At 52.3% G+C, this 19,129-nt stretch overlaps 1 protein-coding gene across 3 annotated transcripts; it reads left to right on the forward strand.

Moving 5' to 3' along the window:
* Positions 1-1,456: 1,456 nt before the first annotated feature.
* On the forward strand, positions 1,457-15,339 carry ZBP1 (Z-DNA binding protein 1). Of its 3 annotated transcripts, none has more exons than XM_059893000.1 (8): positions 1,457-2,227; positions 4,188-4,397; positions 5,158-5,223; positions 5,622-5,795; positions 6,976-7,137; positions 8,194-8,397; positions 9,413-9,625; positions 10,908-15,339. In XM_059893000.1, the coding sequence occupies exons 1-8, from the start codon at positions 2,203-2,205 to the stop codon at positions 11,057-11,059; spliced, it is 1,206 nt and encodes a 401-aa protein (XP_059748983.1). In that variant the 5' UTR covers positions 1,457-2,202; the 3' UTR covers positions 11,060-15,339. The 3 variants fall into 3 exon arrangements, with proteins under 3 accessions (XP_059748983.1, XP_015329735.1, XP_005215010.1); XM_015474249.3 differs by having other exon boundaries at positions 1,457-1,613; positions 6,979-7,137; XM_005214953.5 differs by having other exon boundaries at positions 1,457-1,613; positions 5,161-5,223.
* Positions 15,340-19,129: the final 3,790 nt, after the last annotated feature.

A 19,129-nucleotide genomic window follows, 5' to 3' on the forward strand; every position in this document is an offset into this window, starting at 1 on the left:
GTTGTTACAATCACGCATACTGGCCTGCCTCAGAATCCTGCCCCCTCTGCCTGACTGTTAAACTAGAGTGCCTTTGTTCAGAACCCTGTCCACCTGTAGATGGCAGGAAGGAAGAAATAAACACATCCCCTGCCTGAGGCTTGCCATTCTAGGAGATGTTTGCAAGATTAGTGGCCTTTTTACTTTTTTTCCTCATCTCCCTCCACCTCTGATCTGTGAAAGAACCCAGCATCCAGACCCCATAAGATGGTTATTTTAAGACAATTGTATGCCGTCTTTTCGGTCAGCTGGCTCTCCAAATAAAGTTGTATTTCTTGCCTCAACACCTCATCTCTGATTCATTGGCCGGTTGTGCAGTGAGCCGGGAGAACTTGGACTCGGGAACACAAAGACAACTTTGAGATAAGCCTTCGGGGCCCTTTCCATGGCTGTACTTGTTCCCAAGTGCCTCCCTTTGCAGAAATGCTGGGGATGGTGTCCCCCTGGCACCCACTCCTTGGCCTCAGCTGAGACCCTGAGCCCTTGACCCTCTGGGCTGCCTCGCACAAAGCTCTTCACCTCTGTTGGCCTCAGTTTCCCCTTCCGTCACCTGGACTGAGCAGTGTCTCTGAACTGTTTGGGGAGATCAGTGGCCCCTGTAAGAAGTTTCAGAAGCGATGGGTCTTTTTTCTAGAACCAGGTCAGTGGGTGCCCAGCTGTGTTCATGGCTGTAGAGGTGCCTGAATTAACCCTTTTAGTCCTCGCCACCACCTCTTGAGGTCACTCCTTTTATTAGCCCATTTCATAGATGAGAAAACTAAGACATAAATAGGTAAAATAACCTGCCCAAGGTCCCACAGCCAGTAAATGGTGGGGCTGAGTTAGAACCTGAGCATCTCTGTGACCTTGGACAAGTGGCCTCATTGACCCAAGCCTCAGTTTCCTGAGAAAAGAGACCCTAACTAGACCCTAACCTGTAGATAAGTCAGGGGCACATGAGGTTGGAAAGTACATAATAGGTACTCATTAAAGAGAGTCTTCCTTTTTTTTTTTAACTAGAGGGTAATTGCTTTTCAAAGTTGTGGTCTCTGCCATACATCAACACTGTTGTCGGTTTGATATGCACACACTTGTGTGGTTTTGATGATCACAGGTGCTCAGCCACCCACCCACCCACCCAGGTATCTTGGCCTGTGGCTAGGGGAGTCAAGGTGGACAGCAGTGGGAAACCCCTCATCCCCAGAAGAAGCTCTGGTCTCCTCCATCTCAGCAGCTCCCTACCAATATCTAGTAGAAGGCCTGTGTCTTGCTCAATTCAGCTTTCGGTTTTGTTTCTCTGAAAAACCACACATAGAAGTTTCATTTTCATTTTCTCCAGAGACTGATAAGGTTGGCTGCCTAGGGCCCCATTTCCGGGGTGTGAACAGCTGACAGCCGACAGCCGTCCGGATGAAGCTGGAGTGTCTTCACAGCTGCCAGAAGCACCAGCCTGGCCCACAAGAGTACACCCAGCCTTGACCGGACCCACCTTCTGCAGGCTCCAGGGTCAGAGCCTGCTGCTGACTCCAAGTCTCCCAGGCCCCTCGCAGCTGCTGCCAGAATGGCCGAGGTCCCTGCTGACCCAGGAGACACAGGTACTTTTTTCCCTCTAAGGACCCATGGGAGTGCCCGGGTGGGACTTAAATTTTCTTCTGGTTCCTTTTCTTGGTTCAGATGACAACCACGATAGGCTAATATCTGAAGGCACAACCGTAAGAAAGAGAGGGAGAGAGCATTGCATCGGGTTCAGAGCCTTGCTCTACACCAGGCATCTTGCAACACGCTCCGTGTGCGTTTTGCAGGAACCCTCAGGGGAAGCCCGCTGAGGTTCCCACCTCACTCCTGAAATCACAGGCGGCACAGGTGAAATGACTCAGGGGACCACGGCTGAGCTTGGGGCCTGAACACCCGTCTTCACTTTCGTTTTGAAGAAGGAGAGAAGTTGCTTTGCTAACAGTGGCAAGTGCTTATACGTGGCTTTCCCCCTGCTACTGTTCTTTCATTGAACAGCACACATGCAACTTAACTGGCACTGAACAGAGCTGTTTTCTAGGGTCCCCACTGAAAGCATGTGGGCTGGGGGCTGAGGCGGTTTTTGTCTGTCTTTGTTCTGTGATCAGTAACTATCTGAACCTCACCACAATCTGAAGTAGTCACGAATCTCACCATTTCAAAGAAGGGGAAATGGAGACCCGAGGTCACACAGCTGGTAGGTGGCAGAGTTTTGGCTCAAACCCAGGAAAATATGCTGTGTCAGGGAGGGGGGTTAACTGGGAGTGCCCAGGATCCCAGGCTGGTTGGTTCCCAGGTTCCTGTTATATTTTCCAAAGGAGACATGTCAGGGGCACTGGGTAACTGAATTTAACTTGTTCCCCAGCAGGTTTTCCTTTTAACTGATCCCTCATCCCATTTTTCAATTTCTGGTTCAGCAGCCAGAAGACTCAGTGGGGGAGGCAAGCCCAGCCTTCACTGCATGGACCCCATTTCCTCCTTGAGGTCAGGGGACTGCAGGAGGAGGAAGAGAGAGGCTCACCCAGGAGCAGGTTTTTCAGGAATCAAAACTCTTTTCAAGGCTAGGCAAAGCATCAGTGGGTTGGATGGGTATGACAGTCTCGGGGGTAGTGTTTAGTGAGTGAAGTTCAGGCTGGGTGACCCCAGGGGTTGTAATACCCATCACCTGCCCCGAGAAGGATGCAAACATTCCATTCATAAGAGCAAGCCACACTGCCCAGCGCAGAGCTGGTAAACAGGTCATCCCCTAGTGCTGCCCACTCAGAATCCAGCAAGAACCCAGAGGTCAAAGGGTTGGGCTGCTGCCCTGGAAGGGTAACTTGGTCTTCCCAAGAAAGGCCCTGCTTTGCATTCCCATGGTGTTCTCAGGGGCAGACACTTTCTCTCCCAGCTCCATGCACTGCTGGCTCTGCGTCCACCAGTTCTTTCACTCCCCGCAGGGCAGCTGGCTTGGGTTTATGGGAGCCTGCCTGCGAGGACTGGGGCCATTTGGAAAGTTCCTCTTTGAGCCTCGAGGCATCCTGCTTAGGACCATTAACTCTGGCAGAGGGGAGGCAGAAACAGAGGCCTTGGAGGAGCGCCCATCCCCTGCCCAGGCCATCTGAGCACACACCTACCCAGTAGTGGACACTCACTCTTTCATCCAGTCCCTCCTCCACTCAAATGCTGTTAATAGTTCCTGAGACCCTACTGCATGCCTGGCCCATGGCTAGACACAGAACCACTACAGTGAATCTGGCAATCACAGCAGCAGATCCCTGGGGACACTCTGCAGGGGACCCACACAGGACCAGCATCCCACCTGATCAGGGAACTCAGGACAGCCTTCCAGCATTGGAGTCTGAGTGAGAACTCACAGTGGACAGGTGGAAAGGGGGGGAAGAGCACGCCTGGCAAAGGGAACGGCATGTGCAAAGGCCCAGGGGTGAGTATGGCTGAAAGGAATTCAAACAGGTTGGCACTTGAAGGGCAGTTGAGGGTGGGTAAAGATGAGGCTGGCAGAACCCGTTCTGCCAGCCAAGAGGAGGGTGGACTGGAGGGAACCTGGAGTTGGTGGAACTGCTGTCATTGAGGGGATGCTGACAAGGAATGGGGAGTGGAGGCAGAGAAAAGGAGAAGAAGGGGTTGAGAGAGTCTGGAGCAGTACCACCAGGACTCCATGATTGGGCAGCAGGGTGAAAGCTCTGTTTCTGAACGCCTGCTGGGTTTCTGATGGGGATGAACAGTGACATCGCCCCTGTGGATGGTGAGCCCAAGGAGTAGATTCCACAAGGCAGGGTGGATGGGGGATGGAGAGCACCAGGGACAGGCCTCACTCCCCCCGCTCCTCTGCTCCGCCCTTACCCTCCTGCATCCTGCGGCCTCCACTCTCCTCTGCTCTGAGGACACCTGAGAGCTGACCGTTCCCAACTGTCCTCCAGTGCTCACACAGGCGGGGGACACTCGGAAGGCCTGGCGGCTCCTCTGGCCACCAGACTGTCCGGCCCAGGTCATTTCTGAGCAGCCCACGCACCCCTCCCTGAACAGAGATACTGATGGATGTCTACTTTGACCTCTGTTCCTCCGTCTGCCCTGGATCCCTCTCTGAGGGCTCCCGACGGCCCAGGCTGTGTCGTGGGGACCTCAGTTCTGTCTCTGCCCCTGTCTTGCTCTCCCAGACCTTGAGCAGAGGATTCTGGAGGTGTTGAGGGATGCTGGCTCCCCTGTGAAGACCGCCCAACTGTTAAAGAAATTCCAAGTGCCCAAGAAGAAGCTCAACCAGCTCCTCCACAAGATGAAGCAGGAGTCAAAAGGAGTTATGCTCACAGGCCCTGCGACGTGGTGCTTGGGCGACGGCGGGACCAAAGAAGTGGTTCCCACAGAGCGGGGTAACCTGTCACCGCGGGCGGGGGAGGTGGGGGTGCGGGACCCAGCATGAGCGGTCCTGGTATCGGCCAAGCCCAGATTTGGACCTGGGTTCAAGTATGGGCTCTGCCCTTGAGGGTGCATGCAGTCTTCTCACTGCATCCTGATTTCTTTCTCTGGCCAATGGAGGCGAGAGGATTTGATGCAAAGGGCTAAGCCCATGCCAGCACATAGTAGATGCTCAACAAAACTTTAATAATAATGGTTATGACACTACCAATGACACAATAATAATTGAACAGTCTTAGCATCGCATGAGATCTACTTCTCTGGTTCTGCAGCCCATGGACCTAAACAGCTGACATGTGTCAAGTACTTACAAAAAGCTGTTGCAGGACCAGGGTTGGGGGAGGGGGGGCTGAAAGTGAAAGTGTTAATCACTCAGTCATGTCCAACTCTTTGCGACACCATGGACTGTAGCCCACCAGGCTCCTCTGTCCATGGAATTCTTCAGGCAAGAATACTGGAGTGGGTAGCTGTTCCCTTCTCGAGGGGATCTTCCCAACCTAGGGATTGAAACCAGGTCTCCCATATTTACAGTCTGAGCCACCAGGGAAGCCCAGAAGTGGATGGGGCAGGATTTGAAGCTAAGTTCCTTTAACTCTAGAATCTGAGTTTGGAGACCCGTGTGCTGGGTCCTCTACAGAGCAGCCTGCCTTTGTTAGGCAGAATCCACATCCCCTCTCCCGTTCCTTCACCCTCTGACTGTCTTTCTTTCTCCAGCAGAGAGGCCCCAGCAAGATACAGTTGCAATTCCAAAGAAGCCAGGCCCCCAGCTCAGTAAACAGGGTAAGCATCCTGGTTTCATTCAGCACCAGTTCCCTCTGCCCCCAGACTCTCACGGTCATTCAGGAAGCTACACGTGTCCAGCGACAACCATCACACCCACTGAAAGGTCCCTCCACTGCACACAGTGTTCAGAGGCAAGGCTCTGTCTCTTGGGGAGAGGCTAAGTGACTGAGAAATCATTTGTCTGATGAATGGTTAGCGTTTGCTGTGTACCTAGCGTGGGCGGGCACTGTTCGGAGCCCCTGAAGAGAATTCCCAACCCCCAGAACGACCTCTGTGGTGCAGTATTATTATTGTGTCCATTTCACAGATGAGGAAAATGGGCACAGGGGCTGGTAAGCAGGGGAGTAGATCCAGCCTCCAGGGTCCTCTTTAACCACTGGCCTCCCACCTCCCAGAGGAAGAGATCTACCAGTTTCTGGAAGCCCATGGGCCCCATAAAGCCCTGATGATCGCCAAGGCCCTGGGGATGAAGACAGCGAAGGAAGTCAACCCAGACTTGTATGCAATGAGGGACAAGCACCTCCTGGACTTTGACCAGAAATCAAACTCTTGGACAATTTATCGATCAGGTAGGCCCTTACTCTGGACAGGGTAGAGGGCAGAGCTGTGAAGAGAAATTGTAACACTCAAGCCCTGGTCCTTGCCGGGCTCCTGCTAAGTACTCTGGCTGCCCCACCTTGTCAGAAGCTGGAGTCTTGCTGACCTGTCCCTGGCAGGGGATTCCAGGAGGGAGGGGAATGCTGGTGGGAGTAACCAAGGAGGGTTTCCTGGAGGTGGGGTCCACCCCTGACTGTATCAACCCTGGGACACAGGTCTCAGTTTGAGTTTGCAAACAGTTTTCTGTAAGCATTTTGCCCAACTTGGAGTTTTAAAGTTGTTGAAGGAGTCGGCTAGGCTGGGCTTACATTCCCACAGGTGGAGTCCCAGAACTGACTTAGGCATTACAAACAGCAGGCCCAAGGCCTAGAGACTCCAGTACTTTTAGGAGATCACCAAATGCTCCAATTTCTCTTTAAATTGGAAGAAAAAAATGGATATCATAGTAAGAATGAATAGCTAATAATTCCAGCTGATTTATATTTGCCTTTATCCAAACACAGTCATTAAATGCAATTTTAAATACTTTTTATGGAGTTGAGGGCTCACAAAGACACAAGAGCTAAGGGCCCACGAAGGTGGGAATGTGGCCCTTTGTGTGGAGCCCACGTGGAGCTAACACCCCCGCTTATGGCACCCAAGGAGGGTCTTAGCATCTTAAATGCTAGATGTTAAACAGTGGTGACTACTCCAAATTATTAAAAATGCCTTGTGAACCAAACAAAGCTTTTCCCATGGTTAGAAGCAGCCCGTGGACAGCTCCCTAAAGGGAGAGAGGAAAGGTCCCGAGAGGAAAGGTCCCTATAGGAAAGCGGAGGTTAGAGCTGTGGTTTCCTTGCAGTGGGAGGGGGCAGAGGGTGCAAGCAGGCACCAGCTGCCCTGCGGCAGTGGCAGAGGACACATGGGTAGGGTGGCCTGTGGGACAAAGTACAAGTTTACCTGCAGCGTTTGGTAAACACTCTGGCTCCTGGGGCCCACTTGGGTCCACTGACTCAGAACCCCAGGGTGGGCCCCTGGGAATTCGTGTTTTAACCAGCCCCACCCCCCACCCCCGCCCCACCCACCCAGGAGATTCTGGTGCTGTAGACTAGTATTTGGAACTTCCGTCCCCTTGAGAGGTACAAAAGGATTGAGTGGAATATTATTTTGCAGAAGGTTCTAGAAATCAGTCCACCCCAGTTATTTACCAGCAAAATCCAATCAACATGATCTGTCAGAAGGGACCAAACAGCCACATTTCCATCCAGAACTGTGAAGATATCCAGATTGGACATGGGAATCTCCTAGTGAGACAAATGGGCTCTGCGGAAAACGGTGAGTCCTCTGAGATGCCTGGGAGAGGGGTCCTGTCCATCTGGGTGGGGTGAGGAGCAGGGGGTGCATGTCTCCAGAGAGAAAGGGCAGCTATCAGATTTCCAAGGTCCTTTCTGGCTTCCCCAAGAATCAGGCTGTCTCTCCTTGTGCCTGGATCAAACCCTTCCTGCATTCCCTTTACTCTGCCATCTTTTGCCACATTTTCCACAAGAAACAACTTCATTCATTCTCTCTCACTAAGATGGCACAAGGCATCATTGTAACATTGTGTGTGTTCCAAGACACTGTTTCTTCCCTCATGTTAACATTTCACAAACTGGGATCCCTCTTACTGGGTGCATCCTGGCTTTGATGAAATAACAGTAAGCAAGTGAGTACCTACTCCGTACCAGGCACTGTGGGGAGAAGGGACAGGGCCACCTCTCAGTCCAGCTATGGGACATGAGTGAAAGCATTGACCCCAAATTTGGGACACCCCCTTGACCTCGAGAAAGCCCTTCCCCACTCTGGGCCACAATTTCCCTAACTGTGAAATGAGGACTTTGTTCTAGACTCTAAATCAACCTTTCCCCCACCTTCAGTCCTCTGAGCTCCACCTTCTGTAATTTTGGCCGAGTCCCTGGCTGACTGTTTACTTGGTGTTGCTAAATGGTTTACCTTTTATTCTACTCAAATTCATTTTAAAGTAAACTTTTACAGCATTTCCTTGAAAACCACGAAGGTCACCCCAAGGAGACTTTTTCCCAATAGGCCAGAGGGTGAGAATGGCTAGGAACAGAGGGCGAGCTCAGTATTTGGGTTTTCAATGCCCCATTGACACCCCAGGCATCCCAGTTATAAAACCCTGGAAACCCATGCTAATTGTTCTGCCGATCCACCTGCTCTTCAATTCAGAGCCTAAAGTAGTCACTTCCAGTCTGCTGGTGTCCAGAAAGAATTCAGAGTCTTGTTTCCTCTGTCTGACTAGGATTTATCTGTGTGCATGGTGGGGAGGGGGTGGGAAGAGCGGTATCAGAGGGTGGGGGTTAAGGGTCATGTTTCCGTGTCCTCTACCAGGCTCCACGGCTCCCTGCTACCTCCCTCCAATGGCTTCTGCTGATCCCTCAACTCTGGATTCCCAGGCTGGATCCTGGGGGCCCCAGGACATCCAGATGGAGAAGTCTGTGCTCAGGCGAGTTCAGATGGGACATGGCAATGAGATGAGACTTCACAGCAACCCAGCCAAGGGCTCTGCCCACAGCGCCTGTGACAGCCCCCCAGGTAACAGGACAGTGGGCTGCCATCCTGCCCCCACCCCACCCCATCTGGCCTCCTCGATACATGGGACTTGAGCCAGTCCTTGTGGGGAGAGAGGCATGATGGGAAATTCTTTCCATCCCACCAGGAGGCTGTCCACAGAGTAGAGCAAGGGGGTCTGGCAGAGTTAACACTAGGGTTCCCATTCCTGCTACCCACCTAGGAAACCTCGATGTCTTCATCTCTACAATGGGCAGGGATCATTTCCTGGGCCAGATGAAGCAGAGACAAAGGAGATGGCTGGGCTGGAAAGGCATCTAAGGAGCCACCTAGGTGCTGTTGACCAGAGGGCTGAGGCGAAGTCCTCGCTGGCACTGGGCATCCAGGCTGGGGGAGATGCAGCAGAGAGGCCTGGGAGAGGAGGAGCCCTGGGGATGCTAGGGCACAAGTTTCCAGAAGAGAAGAGGCTGTGAGATCAAAGGAGGGTCACGGGATCTGGCAACAAGGGGTCTGCAGTGACCTGAGGGGCCAGAAGGAGTGAGGGCAGTGGAAGGAGGTGAGACAGAGCGTGGCCAGCTCTCTTCTGAAGTTTGGCAGGGGAGGCAGGAGCAAGATGGCAGGGGCTGGGGACTGGGCGGGGGGCCACGTGAAGATTCTAACTGAAGATGGTGATGGTGTTCCAGAGTTGCCAGAAGGCAGACAGCAGAGAGACAGGGACAAGGATCCGCGGGGGCAGTGGTTGAGTGCCCAGGGAGGCACAGAGGACCAGGTCAGTGGGGATGGGCAGCAGGAGGAGGGGAACTCAAGCTGGCAGACCCAGGGGCCGAGAGAACTGGCAGCCCAGGCACATGAAAGGAACATACAGAGGCACCACGTGAGGCCACGTGTCTGCCCATGACAGAGCACGGCACGGACCACTGCAGGGAGGCTCCAGGAGGATGGTCAGCTGTGCAGGACCTGGGAGCCAGGTCGGAGGTCAGGCCTGCTGTCCAGCTGCTCACAACCCCTCCCCAAATCCCTTTCTATGACTGACCTGCAGCCTCTGTCCTGGGCACCAGCCCAGACGCTTCCATCGAAATTCAAATCCCTGAACCAGGACCTCAGTCCGAAGGGGTCACGTCCCAGAGAGTCCACATTCGCTCCTGCTTCCTCGAGGACACCACCGTCGGCAACAGCAACAGGATGATGGTCCACCCAGGGGCAGCTGATGTCAAGGGAGTCAAAAGGCCTGGGGAAACAGGAGGGGACGCAGGTGAGCCTGGGGCAGGGCGGGGCCCCCATGCTCTTTCTCTCATTCACTCAACAGTCATGAATCTCCCGTTTCCTAGAGTCTGGGAGGCAGGAGAGTCATGGCAGAAGTGGAGTCCACCTAACCCATCACTCAGCTGGGAGCCTTTGCTTCCCCATCTATAAGTTGAGGGTTAGAAGAGCCCATGGCCCCTGGGCTGTGGGGAGGACTGGATGCACTCCACTCACTGCTGCGGCACCTGGACCAGACCAGTGACATGTATGTGGGGCCCGGTGCGGCAAGAAAAAGCAAGGCCCCTTGTTTAAAACTTAGGAAGAATTTCAAGACAAAGACACGAGAGTGGTAAGCCGAACACAGGCCCGTCTGAAGGCCTGTGTGGCCACCCAAGCCACATGCCATGAGGCTGGGCTGCCTTGGAACCTTCTGGAACACGATCCCTCCTCTATTCTTAGTCACCCAGCTCACTAATTCTTCCCCACAAATAACACTGTAGCCACCTTACGCTTCTCCCACGTCTTCAATTGTTAGGAAGAAGTCATTCATTCATTCATTCATTCACCCACTTTGGCCCCACTCCTGCACGCAAATTCTCCCCATCCCTGGAGATACAGCTAAGAGCACAAAGAGACCAATACACCCCACTCATGAGATAAGAGTCCAGTAGCGAGTAGAGACTAGCCTTTTGAGACCAGCACTAAAAAGAACTATAAAACGGGAGGCAGCAGTGTGACCTAGTAGACGTGCCTTAGCCAGGCTGACAGAGAAGCTCAGGATGAGGTGGCATCTGTGCCCAGGCCTGCAGGAAGGGAGGAACCAGGCAAGCATAGATGTGGGAAGAGCACTGCAGGCAGAGGGAACAGCAATCGCAAAGGCCCTGAGATGGGAACAAGGTCCAGAACCACACACATGAGCCCAGGGAGCAGAGGGATGTGATCCAATGGGCAAGGCTGGGTCTCTCCCTGCTGGGAAGCCCAAGAAAAAGGTCTGGGTCCTATCTGAAGTAAGCTGGGGTGGCCTGGGGGGTTGGAGCAGGGGGCAACATGATGTGGGGCACAATTTAAAAGTCTGACCAAAGATAATCTGAAATCAAAGGGGGCAGAAGAAGTGGGAGCAGTGGTCTGGGGGAGAAAGGATGGGGCTTCGGAGATGGGGACATGAGGTCATCCACGCATGAAGCCTGCACCCCAGGCAGCGGCTTCAGCAACCATGAACCAAGTCACCTCGGTTGTTCAGTTGTTCATGGGGAGGCGGCTGACATGTTCCTGGTGTCCCCTCTCTTCCCCAGAGCCTCCCCACCGAGATGCACCATCCAGAAGCGAGGTCCCTCCTGTTGGCAGTCAGGCCGACCCCGTCAGCGCTGAGACGCTCATCTCAGAAAAGCTGACAGCTATGACCCTTGAGAGGCATGACTCCGAAAGGACAGAAGACACCTGCTGAGTGATGGACCCGAAGAGCTGGTCTCCCCCAGGGTTGGGGGGGTGGGACTCAGAGCAAACAGCCTGGAGGCAGACTCACACAGAAAGAGCCTGGGGGCGGGTGAGCTCTCTGCTGCCATAAATGTCATTTTTTACCTTCTAGCCTCCGGACACACGACCAGTGTGGGTCAGCATTTGGGCTGGACCCGGCGTGGTGTGAGGGCTATGTCGAGGCAGTCTGAGTGCGGCTTGGAATAGAGTTTCCAGACCCAGAGTACTGCCGAAAGGAGTGAGTTTATTAAGAACAAAGACCAGAAATAATGTGGGCACTGCGGTCACAGTGGGCCGTCAAGTCCCAACAGGCCTGGGCAGTTGCTGTCCGAGTGCTGTCCCCTCCCTGTGTTGTGGCCAGGTTTGTCCTGCCCTGTCTGGGGCTGCTCGCTCGATGGCTGCTCTGCTTCCTGTCACCAGACTCAGTTCCTCCGGCCACCCCTGCCCCTAACATCCATCCCCGCTGTGCGACCCCTCAGCCTGATGGGCAGAGACTGCTCTGGTTGGGGCCATGGGGTGGGGGTGGGGGGGCGCAGAGGGCAAGACTGGCACCCACAGCATGTGGACAGGAAGAGAAGCTAGGAGGCAGACACTGGGGTCTGGAAACTAGACTTGGTCTGGACAGTGCTGGCCTGCACCCTGTGGGGCCTCCTCTGGCTGCTGAGATGTCTGCGAGCCATGCTGGAGGGGGCATCTGGGTGGGCCCAAGCTGGATCTCCAGCCGAGGAGGGCAGGGACAGGGCCTATCATGCCTGAGGACCTGGGGTGGGGGTGGGCTGGGCTGGGCTGGGCTGGGAGCGCCCCGTGACACACTGTGCTTTTCCCATGTGCTCTGTGTGTGTCTGGGCTGTGCCCGGGGTTTCACAAATAAAGTCGTGTGGCAGCAGTGGGGAAAAAAAAAAGGACTTGCCTGGATGGTGCTGGTTTCCCACCCTGTGGGGTCTCCTTCGGCTCCTGAGAAGGGTAGTCATTCCCTTCTCCAGGGGATCTTGCCAATCCAGGGATCAAATCCAGGTTTCCCACATTGCAGGTGGATTCTTTACCAGCTGAGCCACAAAGGAAGAATATTGCAGTGGGTAGCGTATCCTTTCTCCAGAGGATCTTCCAGAACCCAGGAATTGAACTGGGGTTTCCTGCATTGCTGCTGCTGCTGCTGCTAAGTCGCTTCAGTCATGTCCAACTCTGTGCGACCCCAGAGATGGCAGCCCACCAGGCTCCACCGTCTCTGGGATTCTCCAGGCAAGAACACTGGAGTGGGTTGCCATTTCCTTCTCCAATGCATGAACGTGAAAAGTGAAAGTGAAGTCACTCGGTCGTGTACGACTCCTAGCGACCCCATGGACTGCAGCCTACCAGACTCCTCCTGGTAGGAGGGATTTGCTATGGGATTTGCCAGGCAAGACTACTGGAGTGGGTTGCCATTGCATTATCCATTGAGAACAAAGAGCAGAGATAAAGTGACCACTGCAAGTGCAGCGGGCCAACAACTCCCGACAGGCCAGGGAGAGATGACAGGTTTTGCAGGTTAATAGCCGATTTTTAAGAAGCAAGGTCCAATGCTGTAAAGAGCAATATTGCATAGGAACCTGGAATGTCAGGTCCATGAATCAAGGCAAATTGGAAGTGGTCAAACAAGAGATGGCAAGAGTGAACGTTGACATTCTAGGAATCAGCGAACTAAAATGGACTGCAATGGGTGAATTTAACTCAGATGACCATTATATCTACTACTGTGGGCAGGAATCCCTCAGAAGAAACGGACTAGCCATCATGGTCAACAAAAGAGTTTGAAATGCAGTACTCGGATGCAATCTCAAAAACAACAGAATGATCTCTGTTCGTTTCCAGGGCAGACCATTCAATATCACAGTAATCCAAGTCTATGCCCCAACCAGTAACGCTGAAGAAGCTGAAGTTGAATGGTTCTATGAAGACCTACAAGACCTTTTAGAACTAACACCCAAAAAAGATGTCCTTTTCATTAGAGGGCACTGGAATGCAAAAGTAGGAAGTCAAGAAACACCTGGAGTAACAGGCAAATTTGGCCTTGGAATACGGAATGAAGCAGGGCAAAGACTAATAGAGTTTTGCCAAGAAAATACACTGGTCATAGCAAATACCCTCTTCCAACAACACAAGAGAAGACTCTACACATGGACATCACCAGATGGTCAACACCGAAATCAGATTGATTATATTCTTTGCACCCAAAGATGGAGAAGCTCTATACAGTCAACAAAAACAAGACCAGGAGCTGACTGTGGCTCAGATCATGAACTCCTTATTGCCAAATTCAGGCTTAAATTGAAAAAAGTAGGGAAAATCACTAGACCATTCAGGTAAGACCTAAATCAAATCTCTTATGATTATACAGTGGAAGTGAGAAACAGATTTAAGGGACTAGATCTGACAGATAGAGTGCCTGATGAACTATGGACTGAGGTTTGTTACACTGTACAGGAGACAGGGATCAAGACCATCCCCATGGAAAAGAAATGCAAGAAAGCAAAATGGCTGTCTGGGGAGGCCTTACAAATAGTTGTGAAAAGAAGAGAAGTGAAAAAAGCAAAGGAGAAAAGGAAAGATATAAGCATCTGAATGCAGAGTTCCGAAGAATAGCAAGAAGAGATAAGAAAGCCTTCCTCAGCGATCAATGCAAAGAAATAGAGGAAAACAACAGAATGGGAAGGACTAGAAATCTCTTCAAGAAAATTAGAGATACCAAGGGAACATTTCATGCAAAGATGGGCTCAATAAAGGACAGAAATGGTATGGACCTAACAGAAGCAGAAGATATTAAGAAGAGGTGGCAAGAACACACAGAAGAACTGTACAAAAAAGATCTTCACGACCAAGATTATCACGATGGTGTGATCACTGACCTAGAGCCAGACATCCTGGAATGTGAAGTCAAGTGGGCCTTAGAAAGCAGCACCTGACAGAAGGAGGGGGTTGGGAAGGGAATGATGTTCTAGGCAAGGGCTCAGCCTGAGCAAAGACACAATGCTCAGAACTTCCTCAACTTACTTAAGACAACTTACTCAGAGCAGCACCGCAGTGTAGGTGTTGCTGAAAAACCCAGTGCAAAAAAAACACAACTGGAAGATCAGCTGGAGGGGAATCTGGACTTGATGCTGAGCTCTGAACAAGCACCGCTCCAGCTGCACAAATATTCAGGGAGAACAAGGAAGTTGGCTTCATTACAAGGAAGGCAGGCTTTTGTCTGGTGGACTGGAATGGCTCTGTCTACAAGAGGACAAAGTTATCTCGACCACCCCTGTGATCTAGGGCTCCAAAATCATTCCTGCCTGGGATAACCGGTTTGCAAACATGCCACCAGGATGTCAGGGGCATGAAATCAGGTTTGGCTCCTTGCTTCTGGCATTGTCTTCCCTCTGCAGTGAGCTGAAAACTAAGTGCTTGCCTCAAAGTTTGCCCGGCGTCTGTGGTTAACCAGGCCTGTATCGGCGGGTGATCAAAATCATCTCAGAGCTCAACTTCAGCTCCCACCTGCAGCCCAGGCCAGAGCACTCAATTTTCCTGTGAGATTTCACCTCTCTTTGTGATTAATTTGGTGTAAACACGCTGACAAAGCATTGTTAGCAGTTAATGGGGGCTGGAGGTGAAGGTCAAAGCTGGTCTCTTCAGGAATGAAATTAACTAGCTACCATTAATACAAAGAATGATCAAGTCCATCTATCCCCAGCCTTTTGCTCTCACTAGCTCATCCATTGCCCCAGGTTTTTCAATGATTCTTGTGCACACAGAACTTGAAGCCTCTGGAGTGGGATAGGGTGAGGGTTGGGATGGGGAAGGAAGAATTTCCTACTTGAGTTAAAAGCAATTTTCCAAAATCACCATGACCTGCTCACAAACACGATTCTATTTTCCTTCTTTTTAAAAACATTTTATTAGAATATAGTTGATTTACAACGTGTCAGTTTGCTGTACAGCAGTGAATTAGTTAGACATAAACAAATACCCACTCTTTTTTAGATTATTTTCTCATATAGGCCATTAAAATATACTGAGTAGAGTTCCTCTGTGCTATACAGTGGTCCTTTTTAGTTATGTATTTTATGTATAGTGACGTGTATTTGTAAATCTCAGCCTCCCAATTAATTTCTTCCCACCCTCTTTACTCCCTGGTAACCATTAGCTTGTTTTCTACATCTGTAACTCTATTTCTGTTTTGTGGATAAGTTCATTTGTTCCCTTCTTTTAGATCGCAAGTATAAGCGATGTTATGTATTTGTCTTTTTCTGTCTTTCTTATTTCACTCAGTATGACGCACTGTAGGTCCGTCCATGTTACTGCACGTGGCATTATTTTGCTGAGTAATGTCCCATTGCACACATGGCTAAGTAACGTTCCGTTGTACCTGTGCACCACATCTCCTGTATCCATTCCCGTGTCAGTGGATGTTTACGTGGCATCAGGTCTTGGCTACTGGAAACAGTGCTGCGATGAACGTTAGGGCGCATGTATCCTTTCGGATCTTGTTTTTCTCCAAATATATGCCCAGGAGTGGGATCGTGGGGTCAAAAGGTAGCTCTAGTTTTAGTTTTGAAAGGAAATAGCAGTATGTGCCGTGGTTGGCGTGGGGGAGCAGATTCCCCTTGCTGCTGTAACAAATTGCCGCATGTGAGGGGTTTAAAACAACACAAACTCAGCATCTGGTCCTGGAGGCAGACTGGATGAAAGTCATGGCTTGAGCAAAGCCAGTTCCTCCGGAGATTTGGCAGAGAACCGTTCTCTTGCCTTTCCTAGCTTCCAGGGGCACCTGCTCTCCTGGCTCACGGCCCCTCCCTCTATCCCCAAATTGAGCAGCATCACATCTTCAATTCTCTCCCCTCCCTCCTCTTTCCACCTCTTCTAAGAACCCTTGTGATTACTGTCTGCCCATCCAGGATAATGGTCCTTTATCAAGTCCCCTCAAGGTCCTTTATCACCTCCACACCCTGCAAGGATGAAAGGGTATCATGCACAGTGATTTTCAGCTCTCAGAACATCTAACAAATGCTGAGTTCCAGTCCACCCCAAATCGACTGATGACAGTCTTTGGGAGAGAGGCCTGGGCTGGGGTATGTTTTTTAAAGCTCCTCTGTGATCCCAAGGAGCCCCTTGGGGGCTGAGATATCCCTGCCTGGCTCCAGTTGGACATACCCAGGACACCAACAGACCACAGCTGTTAGGACCGCAGAAATCCCTCACCCAGCATCACCTTCTGGCTGGTGCGGGAGAGCGTCTAGAGGGAGCCACGTCCCAGCCAGGTTCAGGGTCCCAGGTCCCAGGTGGCCCTCAGTCTGGGCTGTGGAGGATTCGGGTTCAGCCTTTCACTGCTTTGGTTTGAGCGCCACCTGCTGGCGACAGACAACTTGGCCACTGGCCGGCTGCAGCCCCCACCAGGCTGGGCTTGTGAACTTCCAGAGTCCCAGTCTAGGGTGGGGTGGGCTGGGACCATTCCCTCCCATTAAAGTGGCCAGACTTACATCTGGGGCCCTGCCTCACAACCTAAACTTGTCCACAGACCCCAGATTAAGTCCCTGCACTGCCCTCCCTTCCCCCAGCTGCCAGCACTCCAAAATCAACAACCCAGTGCCCGCAAAAGCTGATTCTCTTTCCTCAAGAGGAATACCCCTATAAGCTTGGAGACCGACCCCCACCCCCTGGAAGATCCCAGCCCAACTTCTGCGGGAATCCCAGGGACCTGGTCTACAGCGTCACAGCTCTGAGTCCTGACATTTGTGGAACTCCTACTTGCACTAACTCACTTCATCCTTCCATCCAGCCTGTGAAGGAGGGAATTCTCATCCCATTTCACACAGTGGGAATACTGAGTCACAGACAGGTTAAGCTGCTTGCCCATGATCACACAGCCAGCATCCAATCCAGGGGACAAAGTGGGTGAAAACAGTCCCTCGGGGTGTAAAAGAAAACCTCTGTACATGGCAGGCCCACATGCTTGGGCAATGCCTTGGTCTGGGAGGTGGGGGTGGCTCCCACCTTCCCCCACCTGAGTGCAGTCAGCCACCTGTCCTCAGGCAGGCCCACCATGCAGGTGAATGCCCCCATGTCTCTGCAACAGTATAGGGCTGAAGGAAACAAGCTCAGGGGCACCCCGTTTCTGAGTTCAGCCGCTCCCTTTCCTGCTGTGTGATTTTGGACAGATGTCTGTCTGTGCCTCAGATTCCATATGTGTGAAATGGGCTGATCATGGCTCTTCCTTCACAAGATGGTTTGCAGGATGAAATCAGTGTCTGGTTCTTAGGAACCAGAAGCCCCTGTGTCAGTGCTGTTGATAAGTGTGGCCCTCCCATATGGCTCCCTAGGAGACCCACATCTCAAAGGCTGCCCCTTTCCATGTTGCCCACCCCCAGGCCCCCATCCTCCTCCAAATCCTGGTATAGCCCCTGGTTTTACTCCAACATCAGTGTGGACAGGATGGTCAGAAGCTGCACTGCCCCTAGCAAGCCCCGTCAGGCCCAGTAGGCAGAACTTCACCCTCTGGGCTGCGACTCACCCTGAGTGATCTGCCACCTCGGGCCTCAGCACCTCAACTCCACAGTGCACACACAGCTCAGGGCCCAGGACAGAAGGGGTGCCCCTCCTGACAGGGAAGCCCCCTCCCACCGGCACGCGCACACACACACACACACACACGCTTCTGGGCAATATCACCTCCTCCTGCCTACCCAGGGGTAGCCAGGCCTGGGACCATCAGGGCTCATATTCTTAGCAGAGGCTTGGCCCTGGAAACACTGTGCAGTCTTTCTGAGCTTCGGATTCCCCATCTGCAAAGCAGAGGTTAACACATGCTCCGTGGCAGCGTCCAGTATGCAGTGAGCATTCCGCGGACATCTGTGGACGTGGCTGCTGTGATCCTGTGCTCACAGCTTCCCACACAGCCATGGCCACAGTGACAGCAAACAGCGAGCCTAAGCTGCTGTGACTTAATGCCATGTGCTGCTCAGGCCCCTCCTAGGAGGTATCCCGACCCCGTCTGCAGAGGACGAGAGCAGGCCAGGCCTCATCCCATAGCCTGTGACTCTGCGTTTGAATGCTGAGCTGTCCCTCCACACAGACGTCACCTGTTCAGCCCTCACACCAGCCCTAAGAAATGCACAAAGAGATTTTGCCCACTTCACAGATAAGGAAACTGAGGCCCAGGAAAGATCATATCTCGGTCTGACCAGCCCCCTGGTGGGTCAGGACCCTCCAACTATAGGCAGAGCCTGGGGCAGGTTGTGGGGTGACTCATAGATGATGCTAGGAGGCTGGGTGGGCCTGGTCCCCAGAGCCATGAGGTATGTGTCCAAATGTGGATTTGTCAAAACTCCCATCTCATCACAGAGCCAATGGCTTTGAAGTTTCAATCTTCCTCAAGGGATGAGAAACTCTGGAAAACTCACTTTGCCCTAATAAATCCAACCTACAGTGCTCAGCCAGCCTGAATCACCCTTTGGCCACACCCAGAGGGCATGTGCAGCTGCTCAGATTATATTGTGAAAGAACCTTCAGTGACACAGAAGGAGACCCAGCATCTTGTGTGTGGGGACAATCCCGGCAGGTCCCAGAGCTCCGTGTCGGGGGTGATGCACTTTTTGGATAAAAAGTATCTGGATGCATGGGAAAGAGACGGAAGAAAGTCGGTGTATGTGTGTACGTGAAGAAAGGCTCTCCTTGGCTGAAACTCCAGGTGCTTGGTTTCTTTCTGCTTTACCTGCGTCTTCGGCTTTCCCTGCAGGGCAAGTGCATTAATTGGGTAACTATAAACATGGGCTTCCCAAGTGGCACCAGTGGTCGAGATTCTGCCTGCAATGCAGGAGACACAGGAAACGCGGGTTCAATCCCTGAGTTGGAAAGATCCCCTGGAGGAGGGCGTGGCAACCCACTCCATTATTCTTACCTGGAGAATCCATGGAGAAAGGAGGCTGGCCAGCTACAGTCCATAGGGTTGCAAAGAGTTGGACATGACTGAGGGTCTTACAGGACAGGAAACATCTGTCATAGGGCCTCCTGGGCCCCCCGACCCTGTGGG

The sequence above is a fragment of the Bos taurus genome, chromosome 13, assembly GCF_002263795.3.
Source record: "Bos taurus isolate L1 Dominette 01449 registration number 42190680 breed Hereford chromosome 13, ARS-UCD2.0, whole genome shotgun sequence".
In the NCBI taxonomy this organism is placed as follows: Eukaryota; Metazoa; Chordata; class Mammalia; order Artiodactyla; family Bovidae; genus Bos; species Bos taurus.

Bases quoted from the DNA above. Each gene is read 5' to 3' on its own strand.
- ZBP1 (XM_015474249.3), top strand. From the start codon at position 1,580: ATGGCCGAGGTCCCTGCTGACCCAGGAGACACAG. The intron at 4,398-5,157 runs GTAACCTGTCAC...TTCTTTCTCCAG, and splicing joins AGTGGTTCCCACAGAGCGGG to CAGAGAGGCCCCAGCAAGAT. The intron at 5,796-6,978 runs GTAGGCCCTTAC...ATTTTGCAGAAG, and splicing joins TTGGACAATTTATCGATCAG to GTTCTAGAAATCAGTCCACC.